The following is a 19,221-nucleotide window of genomic DNA, read 5'->3' as shown; positions in this document are numbered from 1 at the left end:
AAAGTGTCTTATATAAAAGTCTTACCTACATATTTTATTCATAAATCTCCTCCTTCCTCTAGCACAGAAAACAGGCAATTCAGAATTTACACTAATGCATGCCTGCATGACAATTTTTTAAAAAATGAATTAAACTTTCAATCAACAGCAATTTATCAGTAAAAGTATTTTAAAGACAAGAGACTACAGATCAAAAAATTTTATTTAGTACTTGTATTTCGTACTACATTTACATACCATCTTAGAAAAACAAGACTTACTATGCAAATTTAACTCCAGCAACTATCTGGATCTTATAAAGCATACCCCGCTGAAGGAGATAGAGAAGTTTCAACTAATACATCATTTTTCAAACTAAGTTCTCTGATGTTCTGAACACACAGAAGAGACTAATAACTCACCATTCCAAAACTGCTTAAAGACAAAGAATAAAGCAATTATGAGATAATTATTTCTAAGAGAGAAATGACATCAATAAGATACATTCAGAAATTTAAAAGCAAAGTTACTGCAATGGCTTTGACGAGGATTTAAAATCTAATGCATAGTATGCCAATGTTCCTCATCACACCAGATATACAGCTAACCACAAGAGGTAATACTAGGTTTATACTAAGCTAATGGCTTCATAGGCTTGATAATAAGTTATTTAGCAGTCCTTTCTATTCAATTACACATAATATTAAACTAAATAATATTTAAAGAGCCTAACATCTACATTTGTTATCCATGTAGAGTCCACCCAGTTTACGCTCTCAAAAATTCAGAGAAAATCAAGCCTAGTCTAAGTATGTTTTAATCTAAAAAAAAATCAGCACTGTCCTATTTGCCAGGAAGAGAACCTAACAAAAGTGTTTTGCCGTATTATTTAAATAAAGTCTGAGCTAAAAAGTTAAAAAATGTCTAAAAAATTAATAATACTCTAGAAGGGCAAATAGGATATATATCCTCATAATCACCCTCCTATACAAAAGAACCAATTCCACTTCACAATAAATAAAAGACTATGCTTGCCTACTAATCTCTGATTTACTCATTATTTGACACACACAACTACGCAACAATAAAATGTAAACTATGATTTATACTGAGAATTGTGAAGACTTTCCTTCTTTAGAATTTAAAACAGATTAAAAAGGTTCTAAGTATAGCAGTCATAGGTTTGATTGATTATATGGAAAGTTTGAAATGGATGAAAGCTTAAAAGGTTAAAAAATTCAACTGATTTTAATTTTTATTTTTTAAACACCTCACCTCAATGAAGCATAACTGATAGCTTTTATAGTAAGATTAAAATAATTATTTACTTATTAAGTATACTAATGTCATGCTTCAGTAAATTCACAAATTGAAAATTAAATGACATTCTAGGTTAGGTATATATTTACTCAAAACCTTATATTTAAGTCCCTATTATATGTAAATACATAAAAATGTGGAAGTATACGAAAAAACCAATATTCACAGGATTACAGTACAGCATGGAAAACATGTATTTTTTCCAAAGTAACACATACTATAGAAACAGGATCAAAATAAGTAGAAATCTTTACAAAACAAGTGGTTAATTCTATCTCCTGCTTCCTTTTCCCTTCCCTTAAGTTTTTAGGGAAAGGGCATCTGAAAAAAGAATAGAAAGACCTCACCCTAGGTTTGGGGTCTTTGGGGATAGTTACCTACAAAGAACTCAAACAAATTTACAAGAAAAAAACAAACAACCCCATCAAAAAGTGGGCAAAGGATATGAACAGACATTTCTCAAAAGACGACATGCATACAGCCAACAGACACATGAAAAAATGCTCGTCATCACTGGCCATCAGACAAATGCATATCAAAACCACAATGAGATACCATCTCACACCAGTTAGAATGGCAATCATTAAAAAGTCAGGAAACAACAGGTGCTGGAGAGGATGTGGAGAAACAGGAACACTTTTATACTGTTGGGGGAATGGAAACTAGTTCAACCATTATGGAAAACAGTATGGCGATTTCTCAAGGATCTACAACTAGAAGTACCATATGACCCAGCCATCCCATTACTGGGTATAACCCAAAGGATTATAAATCATGCTGCTATAAAGAAACATGCACACATATGTTCATTGCGGCACTATTCACAATAGCAAAGACTTGGAATCAACCCAAATGTCCATCAGTGACAGACTGGATTAAGAAAATGTGGCACACATACACCGTGGAATACTATGCAGCCATAAAAAAGGATGAGTTTGTGTCCTTTGTAGGGACATGGATGCAGCCGGAAACCATAATTCTCAGCAAACTATCGCAAGAACAGAAAACCAAACACCGCATGTTCTCACTCATAGGTGGGAACTGAACAATGAGATCACTTGGACTTGGGAAGGGGAACATCACACACCAGGGCCTATTATGGGGAGGGGTTGGGGAGGGATGGCATTGGGAGTTATACCTGATGTAAATGACGAGTTGATGGGTGCAGCACACCAACATGGCACAAGTATACATATGTAACAAACCTGCACATTATGCACATGTACCCTAGAACTTAAAGTATAATAATAAAAACAAAAAATAAAAAAATAAAAAATAAAAAAATAAAAAGAAAGACCTCACCCTAGGTTTGGGGTCTTTGGGGATAGTTACTTAACAGTTGAATCCAGGAGAAGTTTCTAGGCAAAAGGAATAGTATAAGCAAAGATACCCTAACATTCTGCTTTGAGAGTTACATACAACTTTAAAGCACGAAAACAGTAGGCTGGGGCTAGGTAATTATGGAGGGTCATGCAAAGAGATGGATCTAAACCAACGTACATGATAGGCAGCTACTGAAAATTTTTAAGCAGGAAAGAAACATCATATTTCTGACAACACATAAGAGGATAGGTTAAAAGACTATTGCTAGATTAGGTGATGCTAAGGATCTAAACAAGGCAGAAGCAGTAAAACAGGATATGACAATTACAGCTAATCAAAGTAGGTAGAATATAAAGTTCTGTGGGGGACTGGGAAAGGGAGGGAATACCATTATCTGGCTTCTGCTTTTCTTTTTCATTTAAATACATAATCTAAACATAAACCCAGAATCTATGTAAAGGATTCAGTGACCTGACATATAATAAAGATAATTATTACAGAAAACTAACAAATCTAGAAAAGAACTTTGTAAAGTAAGCCTGTTTAAAAGACAGATCAAAACTTTTTAGTGAGGAATAAGAACAAAAATTGTCTGGCATTTAAATAATAAAGCTAACAATTCTGAAAGAAAAATGATTAGTAAAATTGCAACTACATGCTGCTGCTTAAAGAAAAATCAAATATTAATAGTATTATAAAAGATAATATTCATGTCAGCATGTCTGATTTCAAATCGTAATCTTAAGGATCATTTTCACTCAGAGTATTTAAGGGCTACATCATTTTTCCCAAGTGCCTCTCTGAAGCCTTCAGTGATACTCAAATCACTTGTTTACAGAAAACATCAAAACACTCTTGAAGAAAATACTGTTTGCGTATTTTTGCTTCTTGAACTGTTAACCCATATAACACTGCTAGAATCTAATTTAATGATAGCTTTGCAAGCAATTTTAGCAATTCTCCAACAACATTTTCATAAACTTCATGAAATCTAGTATGTTTTACAAGATCTGCTACTTTATTTTACAATACAACCACTCTTACCTTTTTCATCAATAAAATCCTAATGCAAACCAACCTCCTCTCCTCTGACTGCTACAATGCTTCCTAACTTTTCTCCCTTGCTTCCAATGTCAGGGGGTTGAGAGGGACACTGGTAGTATCTTCTCTGTCCTCCACACAGGAATCCAAGTAAACATTTTAAAATCTAAATCAGATTCTGTTTAACACCATCCCATAACTTTCTATCATAATTAGTCTTTACTTGATTAATGTGTCAACTTAGATGCCACCTCCTTGGAGAAGCCTGGCTATGAAAACTAAAACAGAATCCTCTTGCAAACCCCTAGCATGCCTAATTATTCTTCCTAAGGTAGTGCAGTCACACATCACTCAATGACAGGGACACATTCTGAGAAATGTGTCATTAGGCAATTTTGTCATTATGTGATCACAGAGTATACTTACACAAACCAAGATGGTATATATATATATACATATGTGTATATATACACACACACATATGTGTATATATATGTGAATATATATATGCAAAAAACCAATGTCCCAGCACCATTACTGAATATCAGTCATTTCCCCTACTTGATCTGCAACGCCAATATCAAGTGCCATATATTAGGTCTCTTTATGTGCTTATGAGATCATTATTTTCTTATGAGATCACCATCATATATGCAGACCATCACTGACTGAAATGTCATTATGCAGTGCATGACTGTATTATGTTATATACTACTACGCTATACATTAGCCCTTTCAGTATCTCCCCCAACCTCCACACACACATCCCAAAAGGTAAGTTCCAAAAGGACAGGGACTTTGTCAGCTAGCTCCAACACCTAGAATAGCTCCTAGCATATCAGAGGCATTCAATAAACAGAGCAATTAAGTAAATTCACTATACTGTCACAAGTTCATAAAATCCAACAATCAATGACAGACTGAGTAACAAAGATCTGGAAACAACATATACAAAAAAAAATTTGCTACTGTTAAACAGAGAGGAATAAGACAATGGGAATGAATCATTATTAGTGAACTTTTTGTGATGTGACAACTTTTTCTTCCCTGTATGTACTTACATAATAAATATTCCATTGACAAAGATCCTGTGCATATCAGAACTGAATTCTAGGCTTAAAGATAACAATATACACAGACAAGTCATTCTCAAATGTTTCAAAGAAAGAAAAATATAGAAGAAAATCAACTGAATTACACAGCTAAAATAATACCAGAATCAACCAGAACTCACAAGGATTCTCCATACTATAATTAATGGGAAAAATGTCAAATCTCTGAATTCTCCTCAACTAGAACATCCCTGCACTCTTTCTGTACACGATGTACCAAACTAGATCCACAACAGCTTTCCTAAAGTGATAGATTCTGAAGGTTATTATAATTTACCATAGTAGAATTGGACTTCCTGATAGTCCACATTACCCTAAAACTATTTGTCTGTTAAGATTCCATTACATCATTATCCTAAGCAGAGGGTGGATTTAACAAACCAAAAACACATGATTTCATGTAAAACTGTTCTTAGTTTGAACATTTCAAGCATAAAAATTCAAAACTCAAGACTGAGATAATACATATTTCATGAGATAGAATTTTGAAGCTAAAAGGGAAACACACACATTCACTATATTTTACAAATAGCTACTACTAAACAAAGCTGGGCATTATTCTAAAATCTTGGGAAATGGTCATGACAAATATAATGCCATTCTAATATAACATAGAGAATTAATTAATAACAAGGAGTTATAAGAAAATATCAAGGAAATCTAAACTAACAGATCTGTCTATTGCCCTCATTTTAAATGTGGGAAAAGTGATCTGCCCAATAAAATTTAACAAGTTAGGGGGAAAAGTCCAAGGTTTTATCTTACCACATGTTTCCCTAATACTACCACTTCATGTTCTCAAATTTAGATTTTTTAATGTCATCTGACTTTAATTCACAAGATATTTAGAGCTATCATTACTTTAAGAAAGTCATCAAACTTTTAATCCAACTGTGAATTCATAACATTATAGTATTCTACTCGCTAACTCTTCCTGGCATTAAATTCATCACATTAAGGAAACAGATGGGCCATATGAATCTCATTTCTAGATCATGACCAAAGTAATTTCTCAGGGGTTTCATACACTGCATGGAAAACGTTCCTAAAGAACTAGACCATATGCACATTTTGTAACATGAATTCTAATCAATTGCAAGTGTGAAGCTTGTACCTGTGTGATGGAGAAGGAGCTTCAAATTGAGGCACTGTGCTATCCTCACTGACAGGAGAGTATAAGCCACTCATTTCCTGAAAATAAAATTATTTGAATTATAGTAGACGTTTCAAATAGAAGATATATAAATCAAAAAGAGGCATGATATATTCCTTTCTATTCCCGGGTTTTCATCAGTCCCCATTTGTCTCAACATCAAATTTCTGAAGGCTTCCTCTCCACAGAATACAAAAGCAAGGACATGTGAAAAGTTAAGAGACAAGCCTTTTCTATGGTACACAATCTTAAAGAGCTATAAATTGCTTACTAAATATTGTTCATCATTAATGAAGCCACCAAATGCAGAAAAAGATAAATGTAAATATTTTAAATCACATGTACATTATACTACGTGAATAGTGAACTAGCACATCATTAATTCAGGTGATTATCTATTGATAAATACTAAGATAAATATGACAGTAAGATAACTGGATCATCAGGTTCAACTCTTGAACACAAAAGCACAAAAAACACCCAGAATATGTCAAGTCTCTGCTTTATATATATTCTCCACAAACATTAAGACTGAAATATTAGCTTTGTTTAATAATGACTTAAACTCTAATTTTCGATCAGTAATCCAGAGGAATAGGCCTAATCAACCATTATATAAATTTTGCCTTTCACACTGACAATCTAGCTTCCTTTTTTATGTAATTTTGATTAATGAAAAAACAGCAAATTTTAAAATGCCACTAAAGATGCATCATCAGATAGAATTATTTCAGGCTAATCCAAGCTCAGCTCAATCATACAGTCAAGTAAGTGACATAAATGTGTAACAACTTAAGAATGCCACAGAGGATACTGAACATCCCCTAAATATTAAATCCATTAATCTTTAACATGTTCTACATATCAGCAAAAGAAAATTATAACACATATAAATAATTAAAAAACACAAACTAAATTTTTTAAATAAATACAGCCAAAGGCAAAAACTTCAAATCATAATACCCTATAAGACTCCCAAGGATCCTCCCATAAATTTCCTTAGGTAAACTATATTAAACGTAAATTCCCAGAATATTGGTAATGTATTCTTATATTTCTCTTTTAATTAACCTTAACTCCTAGAAATGCGCAGAGTAGGTACGTAAAAATTGTTAATTAAAAAAGCCTTTTAGTGGTAATAATTGACAGTTTTAAGTTATGATGGCACTCCAAGAAAACTGAGTGGGTTCTTTTTGTCAATCTAATCAAGAAAAATTACGGCAATAAAACATTGTAAAACAAATTTAGACTATATTTTATCATCAAGTGTTCAGAATTTTTTTTTTTTTTACAAAAATTCATTCTCAATTAAAATGAAAGTAACAGCTGTTACTTTCTTCATAACTAAGACCAATCCCATAAACTTAACATGGTAACTTAATGGAAAGGTGACAATTTCATGAAATTGAAAAATTGCTAAGGATGCGAGAATTCTTGATTCCTTACTTCCACTCTCTTAATATCCTCTTCCAAAACACTTAGTTCCTTCTGGATCTGTTCCAGTTGCTGCAGATTAAATAGAGAGAGAGAGACAAAAAAAAAAGCCTAAGCCAAACCAAAATGGCATCACCATGATCATAAAATAAATTTACATTAGGAAAATAATTTCTATCAAACTGGGCACTAATGGCAAATTAACAGGAGGGATAACCACCAACAAAATATAGCTAGAAGTTCCCACTTTTAAATGCAATGGTAGAGAATTACGTGAAAACATGATGTTGTACTTCTTTAATACAACAGTTTGATTTTACAATAAAAGTATGAGAGATGAACGACAGTGACTTAAAAAAATACAAGATAGCCAAAGAACTTTCACATTACCTCATTTAGTTGTTAAACAGAAAAACTCAGCATGTCAGTTGTTAATCACACTTTTACTTTTTTTTAAATTTATTTTTAATAGAGATGGGTTTCACTATGTTGCCCAGGCTGGTCTCCAACTTTTGAGCTCAAGCAATCTGCCCGCCTCAGCCTCCCAAAGTTCTGGTATTACAGGCGTGAGCCACTGCACCAGGCCTTTAATCACACTTTACAAATAAACATTAGTCTGACAGAGGTTAAATCCCCTTACCCAAAAGCAACCACAAGTCAGTATCTTAACACCTCCTTCTTAACGGTTTTAAAAACATATCTGAGATATTTTATGTTTTACATCTTGCCTATTAAACCATAATAATTTTCCATGCCACTAAAATGCTAACATTTAATTGTTGAATAACACTAAACAACATATTGAATCATTCCCTGTCTCATGAGAGATTTAAGTTGCCTGCAAACTATCATATATTACTCGGGAACATATTGGTCTTTCAGATTTCATTTCATTTTCAGATTTTATTAAAAGGTTACTTCAGATTTGATTAAGAGAGTATTAAAAATGAAATGATTCAATCAAAAGAAAACTGCTTTCCAGAAACACTATACCAATTTAAATTTCTATCAACAATATGCGGTTGTCTTACACTAACCCGGATATATTGAACAAATTTATAAATGTAAAATATTAACAACTAATGCTTATATATTACTGATTGCCAGATGTGAAAAATGAGGCACAGAAAGGTTAAATGATTTGTCCAAAATCATTCCGTAAGTGGCAGAACTGGAATTCAAATTAAGGTAGGCTTCTTGTTACAGAATTCATGCTGTTAACTACTATTCTTTACTACCTACTGAAAACAGTACCTTATTATTAACTCATTTCTTTAATGACCGATAAGGGTGAACAGAGTTTTTTATAGAGACTTATTAGCATTAGTATCTTCTGCGGCAATACAGGCAAAGTTGGTAATATAACAACTTATTCATTCAAATATTTACCAGTTCTAGGCACCTTCCTAAGTATTGAGAAGAACAGGATCTAAAAACAATTGTAGCCCTTACCCTCACTGAGTTCAGTCTAGGGGAGATGGCAAACAAGAAAGCCAATAGTTGAAATATTATAGCAAGCATTATGATGATGGTATACAACGTATTAAGGGAATATAGACCACATCTAATGTAGAGCTGGTAAGGTAGGAACAGGACTAGACAACTAAAATTTGATTGAAAATTAAATCAGAGGTTGAGCCTTAAAGGACTAACAGAATTCTGCCAAGTAGAAAACAGTGAGGCATGACACAATAAGCAGAGTAAATAACAACACATGCAAAGGTACAAAAGCTATGAGAAAGGTAAATAATAAATCTGAAGCTAAGGCAATAAATGAAATTGCTTAACATCAATCAGTACAGTCAGAAGAGATAAAAACAAAACTGGAATGGTAGAAAACGCCAATGTCAAAGAGATGGGCAAAGGAAGAAGCAGCATTAACTATCAAGAAGGGCAAAGTCGCAGCCAGAAAACCAGGGGAAATGACAGTATTAATGGAGACATCAAGGCTGAAAGAGTGATTAGCATTTTCAAAAGCTTTCAACTCATCTATCTACTTTAATAAACTTCCTACCACCTTAAAATATGTCACACAATGTCACCTTAACTGAAACCCTGCTCACTCTTAAAGACACTGTCTGTCCTGAAACTCTTTCGAGTAACGGCTGCTCAACTGATAAAGTCTCTGAGGCCCCAGAGTTTACAGGACTTACTAATAGATAGGAACTCACTATTTCTACTGCATTCCATGGTCATTTCCAACAATTAGTATTCCACCCTAAAATTAGTTTTCCACCATAACATAAAAACCACTCTGTCTAGCTCATACCAAGCAGCCAAATCCCTGTCTACCCACTTGAGCCATCTATAAACATCCCAGTTATTCCCCACCATCACTGAAGCCTTTGGGTTCATGGACATTTTCAACTCCAGCATCCAGCGATGCTGACCTCTAATTCAGCAAAACACTCCCATGGTCATCTCTTAAACATTTTCATTTAACTACCTTAAAATGTTCCACTCTTGAAATTTTTATTTAAACAAATGCTTTAGTATAAGAGGTCTTTAGTATAATTGCTTAAAAAAAATACATTTAAAAAGAAGAATGAGTATCTGACAAATACTCATTTGAATAAGTATTCTGATATCCAGAATCTATAAGGAACTTAAATAAATGAAAAACAAAAAACAAACAGCCCCATTAAAAAGTGGGCATTGACATAAACAGACAATTCTCAAAAGGCAACATACAAGCAGCCATCACACATGAAAAAACGCTCAACATCACTAATCATCAGATAAATGTTAATAAAAACCAAAATGAGATACCATCTCACACCAGTTAGAATGGCAATTATTGAAAAGTGAAAAAACAAACAAAAAACAAAAACAAAAAGATGCTGGTGAGGATGCAGAGAAAAAGGAATGTTTATTCACTGCTGGTGGAAATGTAAATTAGTTCAGCCACTGTGGAGACTGGAGTTTGGAGATTTCTCAAAGAGTTTAAAAGAAAACTACTATTCAACCCAGTAATTCCATTATTGAGTATATATTCAAAAGAGAATCAATCATTCTCCCAAAAACACAAGTGTATTTGTATGTTCATCATAGCTCTATTCATCACAGCAAAGATTCATCATTGCCCATCAACAGTGGACTCAATAAAGATGTGATACACAGACACCAGAGAATACCATACAGCCATAAAAAAAAGAACAAAATCATGTCCTTCGCATCAACATAGATGGAGCTGGAAGCCATCATCCTAAGTGAATTAATGAGGGAACAGAAAACCAAATACCAAATATAATGTTCTCACTTATAAGTGGGTGTTAAACATTGGGTACTCATAAAGATGGTTACAACAGACACTGGGAACCACTAGGGTGGTGGAAGGGAGAAAGGGATGAAGAACTAACTATTGAGTACTATGCTCACATTTCTGAGTGACAGGGTCAATTGAACCCCAAATTTTAGCATCACACAATACATCTACATAAGAAACCTGTGTATGTACTCCCCGAATCTGAAAGTTGAAATTATATTTAAAAAGAAAGTAAATATCTGTATCAATAGCCAAAGATAGCCAATATTACTTGTATGGTGCATAAATAACTGAAATCAAATTAATTTTTATTCTGCTTTTGAACTTGAAATTCCAGAAAAATTTCCAAAGTCACCTGAAATCTCAAAATATTAAACTCTAATGTCTTCTCTGAAAATAATCTTCCATCTCCTAGTACCTCAAAGCTTTTACTGGATAATATAACTATTGTTATATATGGAGGCTACTATATATATAAGGTGAAACTCATAAAACTGCCAATAATAAAACAATTTTTACTTCAAAAACAGCAATTTCATATGGTTCAATTTAAAAATGAAATAATGAAGGCATGGTGTTGTCCAGACAAACATACAGATAGAATGCAAAACAAAATGATATAACCTATCCATGAGAAAGTCTGACAAGATATCAGGCAAGAAATACTAACAAGAAAAAAGTCTGGAAGAATGAAAACTGTTGAGAGAGCACATATTAAATTTGAGGCACTTCCATTTCAAGATGAGAATTCTGAAGGGATTTTGAGCTGTAAATTGTAAGGGCATCAGTGCAAGACATTTTAGTACTAGTAAACAGAAAAAAGATGAAGGACAACCATTTCAAGGATGTGGAAAGAAGAAATGGGCTAAATTCACTCCGTAAACATCATAACCCCAGGAAGGAGAACCTAGAAGAAAAGCCTGAATATGAGTCCAAGAATGTTTTAAAGATATACGAAGAAAAGTTCAATAAGCTGAACTGTTATTACCTAAAGGAAAATCAATCATAAATTAGGAATGATAATAAACTCCTAGATCACATTTACCTGAACCCCATTACAGAGACTGGTGCTACTTAAAAAATAAACAAACACTTAAGATGGAGAACTAAGACAATGGTATTTGAGAGCATGGGACTAAGGAATCAATAGCAAGCACTCTCTTAACACTGTGCCAAAGCCCAAAGAAAACGTATAGAAACATTTAATATAAAGGTAAAGAGTAAGTCAGTCTCAGAATCCCATAAGAAGACAAGAGACAGACTTTCCCATTACTGACAATGGCTTTGGTGCAGGTAGGTATCATTGGTACTCATCTGACTTTCACTAGTGCCTTGATAAAGATATGCTTAAGTATTAAACTCATTATTTGAATTTTAAATATAATTTAAAATAAATTATATATAATTGTTCCAAACTGAACAAAAGAATACACCATTACACCTTCAGTGAGGAAAAGCTGATTTTAAAAATCGAGCAAGGCTAGGTGCGGTGGCTCAAGCCCGTAATCCCAACACTTTGGGAGGCTGAGGTAGGCAGATCACCTGAGGTCAGAGTTCAAGATCAGCCTGGCAACAAGGTGGCACCCTGTCTCTACTAAAAATACAAAAATTAGCCAGGCGTGGTGGTAGGTACCTGTAATCCCAGCTACTTGGGAGGCTGAGGCAGGAGAATCGCTTAAACCCGGGGGGTATAGGTTGCAGTGAGCTGAGATAGTGCCACTGGGCAACAGAGCAAGATTCCATCTCAAAAAATACATACATACATATACGCATACTGCAGCAAAACTTAATATATACTAATTCTAAGAGAGTTACTACCAAAAACAAAGCATTTAGCCATATGAAGTGCACACTACAGCAAGACAAAATCCTTGTCATCCCATACTATCACTCCAGAAACACTCACATACTTAATATCTAGTTCCTGAAATGGCAGACTTGATTAAAAGACTTTATTTAACCCTTTCATAGCACTTTCTTTCTTTTTGTTTTGTTTTGTTTTTTTTTTAAGACAGGGATTCATTCTGTCACCCAGGCTGGAGTGCAATGGCACAACCTCAGCTCACCGAAGCCTCTGCCTCCTAGGCTCAAGTGATCCTCTCACCTCAGCCTCCCAACTAGCGGGGACTACAGGTACAGGCCACCATGCTCCACAAATTTTTTTTTAATTGTTTGTAGAGACAAAGTCTCACTATATTGCCCAGGCTGGTCCTAAACTCCTGACCCTCAAGTGATCCTCCCACCTAAGCCTCCCAATGTGTTAGAATTACAGGCATGAGACACTGTGCCCAGCCAACATTTTGTTTTAAGCTGAGAAGAAAACAGAAAAAGCAAGAACAAAACCAAATACATAAATAATAGAGTAGTGAGGGGGCAAAATAAGATAGCTTGTGTAAGAGTAAATGTAAACAGATGTCAATACCAGTAGACTGATAAGTTACAAATATATGATGTAATAGAGCAACCACTAAAAAAAGATACAAAAAATTTACTTTAAAATATTATAGATAAATCAAAATGGAATTCCAAAAAACAAACAAACAAACAAACAAACAAAAAAACCTGTGCAAAAAGCCATGGAGAGAAAAACTGAAAAGCAACAACAATAATAAAAAAATAAATATAAAACAAAAAACAAAATGACAGGCTTATGCCATAATATTTATATTAAATAAATGGCCTAAATACATAATTTAAAAACTGAGCCTGGCAGAGTAGATTTACAAAGCATAGTTCAACCATATGCTATCTATAAGAAATTCACCTCAAAGATAATGAGCCAGTAATAGGTATAACAAGGAAAGAAAGGCCTGGTATGAATGCACGAAATTCTCAACACACATTTCACAACTTTACCATGAATCACGCAACAGCAGAAAACACATTCTTTTCAAGCACAAATATTTCAAAATTTTAACCAATTACCAGTTGGTACAGTAAATACTATATTCAAAGAAAGAAAACACAACTTTCTGATTACAATGCAATTATAACAGAAATCCAGAACAAAAAAACCAAAATCTCAATGTTCAAGTAATAAGACCTTTGTTTCTAAATAAGCCACAGGCCTAAGAAAAAAAAAATGAAAATCAGAAATTATTCTGAACAATAATAAACAAAATATGATGCCAAAAAAATTAGGTACAGATTAAAAAAATAAGAAACTATGGCCCTAAATGCCTACATTAGAAAAAATAATGTGCATAATAATATGCATATCCACCCAAGCCAACAGATTAGGAAGGAACAAAAAAGTAAAATGAAAGAAAGCAGGATGGAAATAATAAAGAACATAAAACAGAAAACAAACAAAATAGAGAGGAAAAACAAAATCAAAAGTTGGTTATTAGAAAAAATTCATATAACTGATATATTCCTGGCAAGAACTGATCCAAGAAAAAGCGAAAGAGAGAGAAAGGAACAAGCAAAATAAGCACTGCCAGGAATGAACCCTGGTGACATTAAAAACTTAAAGACTCTATTAAGACCAATCTTATGCTGATAAATCTGAAAACTGAGATGATATAAACAATGACTAGAAAAAATTTAACAAATGAAAAGTGACATCTAAAACAAAAACCTTAAAAAAAAATAACTGTTCAAGTAACAGATTCAATAACTTAAAATTTCCCGCAAACAAATCACAGGTCCAGATTGCCTCTCCAATAAGATCTTTAAACATTCAACAAAGATGTTCTTAGACTACACAAATTATTCCAGAAAATTTAAAGAGGATACATTTCCCAACTCATTTGATAAAGCTAGCATAATCTTTATAGCAAAACTGGACAGATATGTGTAAGAAAAAAAACCAATCTCATTCATGAACATAGATGCAAAAATCCTAAAAAAAAAATAAGCAAACCAAACCATATAGAAGAGAATATACATAATGGCCAAGTTTGGTTTATATAAGGGGTGCAAGTAGGGGGACCAACTGTCCTGGTGGGGTTTCCTAGAATGCAGAACCTTCAGTGATATAACTAAGATATAAGACACCCCTGGGCCAATCAGGATGGTTGGTCACTCTAGGAGCAAAGTTGACTGACTTTCCAATGTTAAACCAATGTAATTATTCACATTAACAGAATGAAAAGGAAAAATCATATGGTTGTATCAGATGCACAAAAGTTCTGGAGACTACTCAACCCCACTCAGAAAGTTTTTAAAAATTCTCTTAGCAAACTGGGTAGAAATTTACTGCCTTGAGTAATAAAAAGTACCTACAAAAAACCTACAGAAAACATCATACCTAATGGTGACACGTCGAATGCTTTCACTTTGAGATCAGCATCAAGACTAGGATGCCCCGCTATCACCACTTCTATTCATCATTGTACCGGATGTCCTAGCCAGCAGAGTAAGACAAGAAAAATAAATAAAAGATATAAGGATCATAAAGAATGAAACTAAACTGTTATTATTTGCAGATTATGATGTGTACATAGAAAACATAAAAGAATCTACAAATAGGATTAATGAGAGTTTAACCAGGTTGCTGGATATTTTTAAAAATCTGTATGTAAAACACAACTGTATTTCTATACACTAGCAATAATAAGAAACTAAAGTTAGAGACACAGACGTCATTTACAACAGCATCAAAAATGACTAAATCTAAAATAAAGATGTGTAGGAATACCCTGAAAAATACAAGGATATTTTAAAGATCTAAATATAGAGGGAAGCACCACGTTCATGAATGAGAAGAGTGAATATTGTAAATACACAGTCTCCCAGATTTATCTAGTCAAATTAATCCCAATAAAAGGCACAGCAAGTTTACTATGGAAACGTACTAGCTGATTCTAAAATTTATATTGAAATGCAGAGAGCCAGGAATATCCCAGACTTTAAAGAAGAACAGCAACTTAATTCAAAGCTCTAGTATTTAATACAATGTGGTACTGCCAAAAAGACCAGTGGAGCAGAAAAGAGGACCTAGAAATAGACCCACACATACATGGACACATGATATATGACAAAGGTGAAATTTCAGACTGATGAAGAAAGAATGGCCTTTTTAATAAAGGATGCTTGGGCAGCTAGATAGCCATATGAAAATATCTCTATATCTCACATTATACGTAAAAATAAATCTCTACGTAGAGTATAGATCTAAATATGGAAGATAAAAGAATAAAGCTTCAAATAAAGAACAGTATAGAAAAATGTCTTTATGACTACAGGTGGAAAAGACTTATTTAAGTGACACAAAAGACACTAATTATAACAGATAAGATAAATTTCGCTCTATTAATATCAGAAACTTCTGGTCATCAAATGACACCATTAAGACAATGAAAAGAATGCAGCCCAATTAGAGGGAAAGATATTTGTGATAGACAGATCTGACAAAATGTATATCCAGAATATATAAATATCAAACCTTTAAGAAAAATCAAACAGAAAATGTAAAAAGTTTTAAACAAGTACTTCAGACACAAACATAAAAAAACCCAAACGGCCAATAAACGTACTATTAGGTGCTCAACCTTGTAAGTCATCAGGAAAATGCAAATTATAACCATATAACAGTATATACCCCAAGATCAACTAAGCTGGAAAATAAATCTATTGGTATCACATACTGGCAAGAACACAGTGCACAAAAATGCTTATACAACGCCTGTAGGAAGAATAACTAATACAACTTGTTTTGAAAAGTATTTTGGCATTATCTATTAAATTTGAAGATACACATATCCTATGACTCATCAATTCCACTTCTAAATACATTCCATATAAATATGTATACCAACATAAACCTGGATACACATTTAACACAGTAGTATTTTTTGCAAACAGCCCAAAACTGAAAACAACTCAAATGACCATCAACAACAAAAATGGGGCATATTCACTTAATGGAATACTATACAACAACAACAATCAACCAACTACAGTCACATATAACCATGTGGATGAATCGTAACACTGAACCAAAGAAGATAGGAATAAAAGATTATATATGGCACAAGCACACTTATATAATGCTCAAAAACAGAGAGACCTATGGATACTCAGGCATCGAAACATTAAAGAAAGGCAAGAAAGTGACTGCCATAAATATCAGAATATTGGTTACCTAATGTGCAAGGAAGATGATTGCAATCCAAAAAGGATAGTCAGGGTGCTTCAGCCGTTCTAGCAGTATTGCATTGTGCTTACAATGGTAGTTATACGAATGGTCATTCTACTGTAATTCTTTAAACTGTAAATTTGAAGCCAGGCGCGGTGGCTCAAGCCTGTAATCCCAGCACTTTGGGAGGCCGAGACGGGCGGATCACCAGGTCAGGAGATCGAGACCATCCTGGCTAACCCAGTGAAACCCCGTCTCTACTAAAAAATACAAAAAACTAGCCGGGCGAGGTGGCGGGCGCCTGTAGTCCCAGCTACTTGGGAGGCTGAGGCAGGAGAATGGTGTAAACCCGGGAGGCAGAGCTTGCAGTGAGCTGAGATCCGGCCACTGCACTCCAGCCTGGGTGACAGAGCGAGACTCTGTCTCAAAAAAAAAAAAAAAAAAAAAAAAAAAAAAACTGTAAATTTGATTTACATACTTTTTTGTTTTTCATATAAAAATCGTTTAAAATTCAATTCACTAAAATTCCAAGTAAAACCAAAAGGAAAACAAGACTCATCAAAACAATTACAGTAAATTTAATAGGTATCAAACACTTTCAAAAGTGCATTTTAAAATTAAATCAAATGAAATAGAAGGGAATCATTCAAATGCTGGTACAAATTTGCACAGACAAGACCAGCTTTTACATGGACCCTACACCCCTTTTGATTAACCTGACCATGAAGGAGACTAACACGTTCATTTAAATATATATAACTATTAAATATTAAATATATATAACAGGTTCTAAGACAGCCTTCAAAGAGCCCCACCTCTTAGTATTCAAACCCTTGTGCAATTCTGAGTGTGGAATGAACCAATGATATGCTTCTAACAAAGAGAAAACAGCAAAAGTTTTAGGATATAACTTCCAAGATGAAGTTACAAAGAGAATGTGACTTCTGTCTTCAACACCCTCTCTTGCTTTCTTACTTGCTCCTTTTGAGAAGTAGCCAGCTGCCATGTAGTGAGCTACTCTATGGAGAAGCCCATGTGACAAAAAAAACAGTATCTCTTTCCAAAAGCTGATGACCGAGCTCGGAAAGTTCCCATCCCAGTCAAACCTTGAGATAACTGCTACCTTGGCCAACACCTTAATTGCAGCTTGGTGAGAAACCCAGAGCCAAGGCACCCAGTTACTCTGAGTCAAAATTCTAGACTCAATATATTAAAATTTTCATGTTTTAGGGCATCAAATTTCAGAGTAATCTGTCAAAAGCAACAGATAACTAATGCAAATGCTTATTATGTGACTTGCACTTTCCATTCTCTCAATATTCTAAGGAGAATCAGTAGGAAAAAAATAAAACTGAAAATTAATTGGCCCTAAATTACTAGCCAGTTGTGACAGTGGAGTACTCATTATCCAAATGAGTTAAATGAATCTTAACACTAAATCCTAAAAGCGTATTTAACTTCTCTGATTGGTATATATCAATGTCTAAACCTACACTCATCAGAACTCCAATTAAAAGTTACAAATGAAATCACGAAGTTAATTTGCAAAGTTTGAATGTTAAGCTTAGAGAAACAAACTCAAAAGTAGCAATTTGCCTCCTGGTAAATCTATATTTTACTTGAATAAGTTCAAGTATATAAATTGTATTACAGGTCCTAAGAACTGTAACAATTACATTCATATTGAGGATTAAACACACAAACAGACTTATATGCAAGAAAATATAACCATTCACTTTAATCTGTCTGCACTAAAACATGAGGTATTACTCAATTATATTTTCTAGACTAAAGCTTATTATAATTACAAATCACTATAGTAGTACCCAATTCCAATTATTGTGAAATTCATGAAATTTAATCAAATAGATAAACGTTTACAATTTGTTACCTAGGTTCTCAGAATTTCTTGTGTAATTAAAACTAAAATACTCAAAGTCACTCAATCATAGATATAACAAAATCAAGAAATCCAAAATGTATTAATGACAGTACAATCACTGTAAGCTGGAGGCACAAATATCCAGAAGTATTTGGAACTCGTATGTTTCTTGGTTAACATACCTACTACAAGAAAATATGATCCAAGAGAAAAGAAAAAAAGAAAAATCAATCACAAAGATTACATTAGAGTCAAACTAAAGTCAAGCAAAAAAGTTCTACAGCATGATTCACTCAGAAGTTTAATAACAGAAATATAAAAACACTATGCCAAATCTATAAAATCAAAGTCAATATCACAGAAGATGTTGCGGGAGGCCCTGGGCCACCACATCAGAGAAAGGCCAAATGAAGATCACAGAGAAGAATTAATGTTGAGAAGGAATTCTCCATTCTCTCTCCAATTTCTGCACATCTTGTGACAGCTTTTGTTGTAAATTATCTTTCCAAGAATATTTATACGGCAAAGAGGCTGGCAAGACAGAAATAGGGACTTATTCTGGGGGCAGAGGACAGATTTGTTTTCTGACCAATATAAAAAATCTTGGTCTCCCTGCAGTACCAAGATTGA

General features: G+C 33.7%; 1 protein-coding gene across 6 annotated transcripts in view; it reads right to left on the bottom strand.

The window, feature by feature from the left end:
- COP1 (COP1 E3 ubiquitin ligase) overlaps positions 1–19,221 on the bottom strand; it is a 259,066-nt gene that overhangs the window by 180,053 nt on the left and 59,792 nt on the right. For 4 of the 6 annotated variants that reach the window (XM_007989395.3, XM_007989398.3, XM_007989402.3 and 1 more), the window contains 2 exons: positions 7,375–7,434; positions 5,890–5,966 (listed from right to left, as the gene is read on the bottom strand). In XM_007989395.3, coding sequence (XP_007987586.1) covers positions 5,890–5,966; positions 7,375–7,434 — 137 coding nt within the window. The remainder of the gene's footprint in view (positions 1–5,889; positions 5,967–7,374; positions 7,435–19,221) is intronic. The other 2 variants (XM_007989399.3, XM_007989400.3) reach the window with 1 other exon arrangement.

The sequence above is a fragment of the Chlorocebus sabaeus genome, chromosome 25 (assembly GCF_047675955.1).
Source record: "Chlorocebus sabaeus isolate Y175 chromosome 25, mChlSab1.0.hap1, whole genome shotgun sequence".
Lineage (NCBI taxonomy): Eukaryota > Metazoa > Chordata > Mammalia > Primates > Cercopithecidae > Chlorocebus > Chlorocebus sabaeus.
This window is presented reverse-complemented; position numbering and strand designations above follow the sequence as displayed.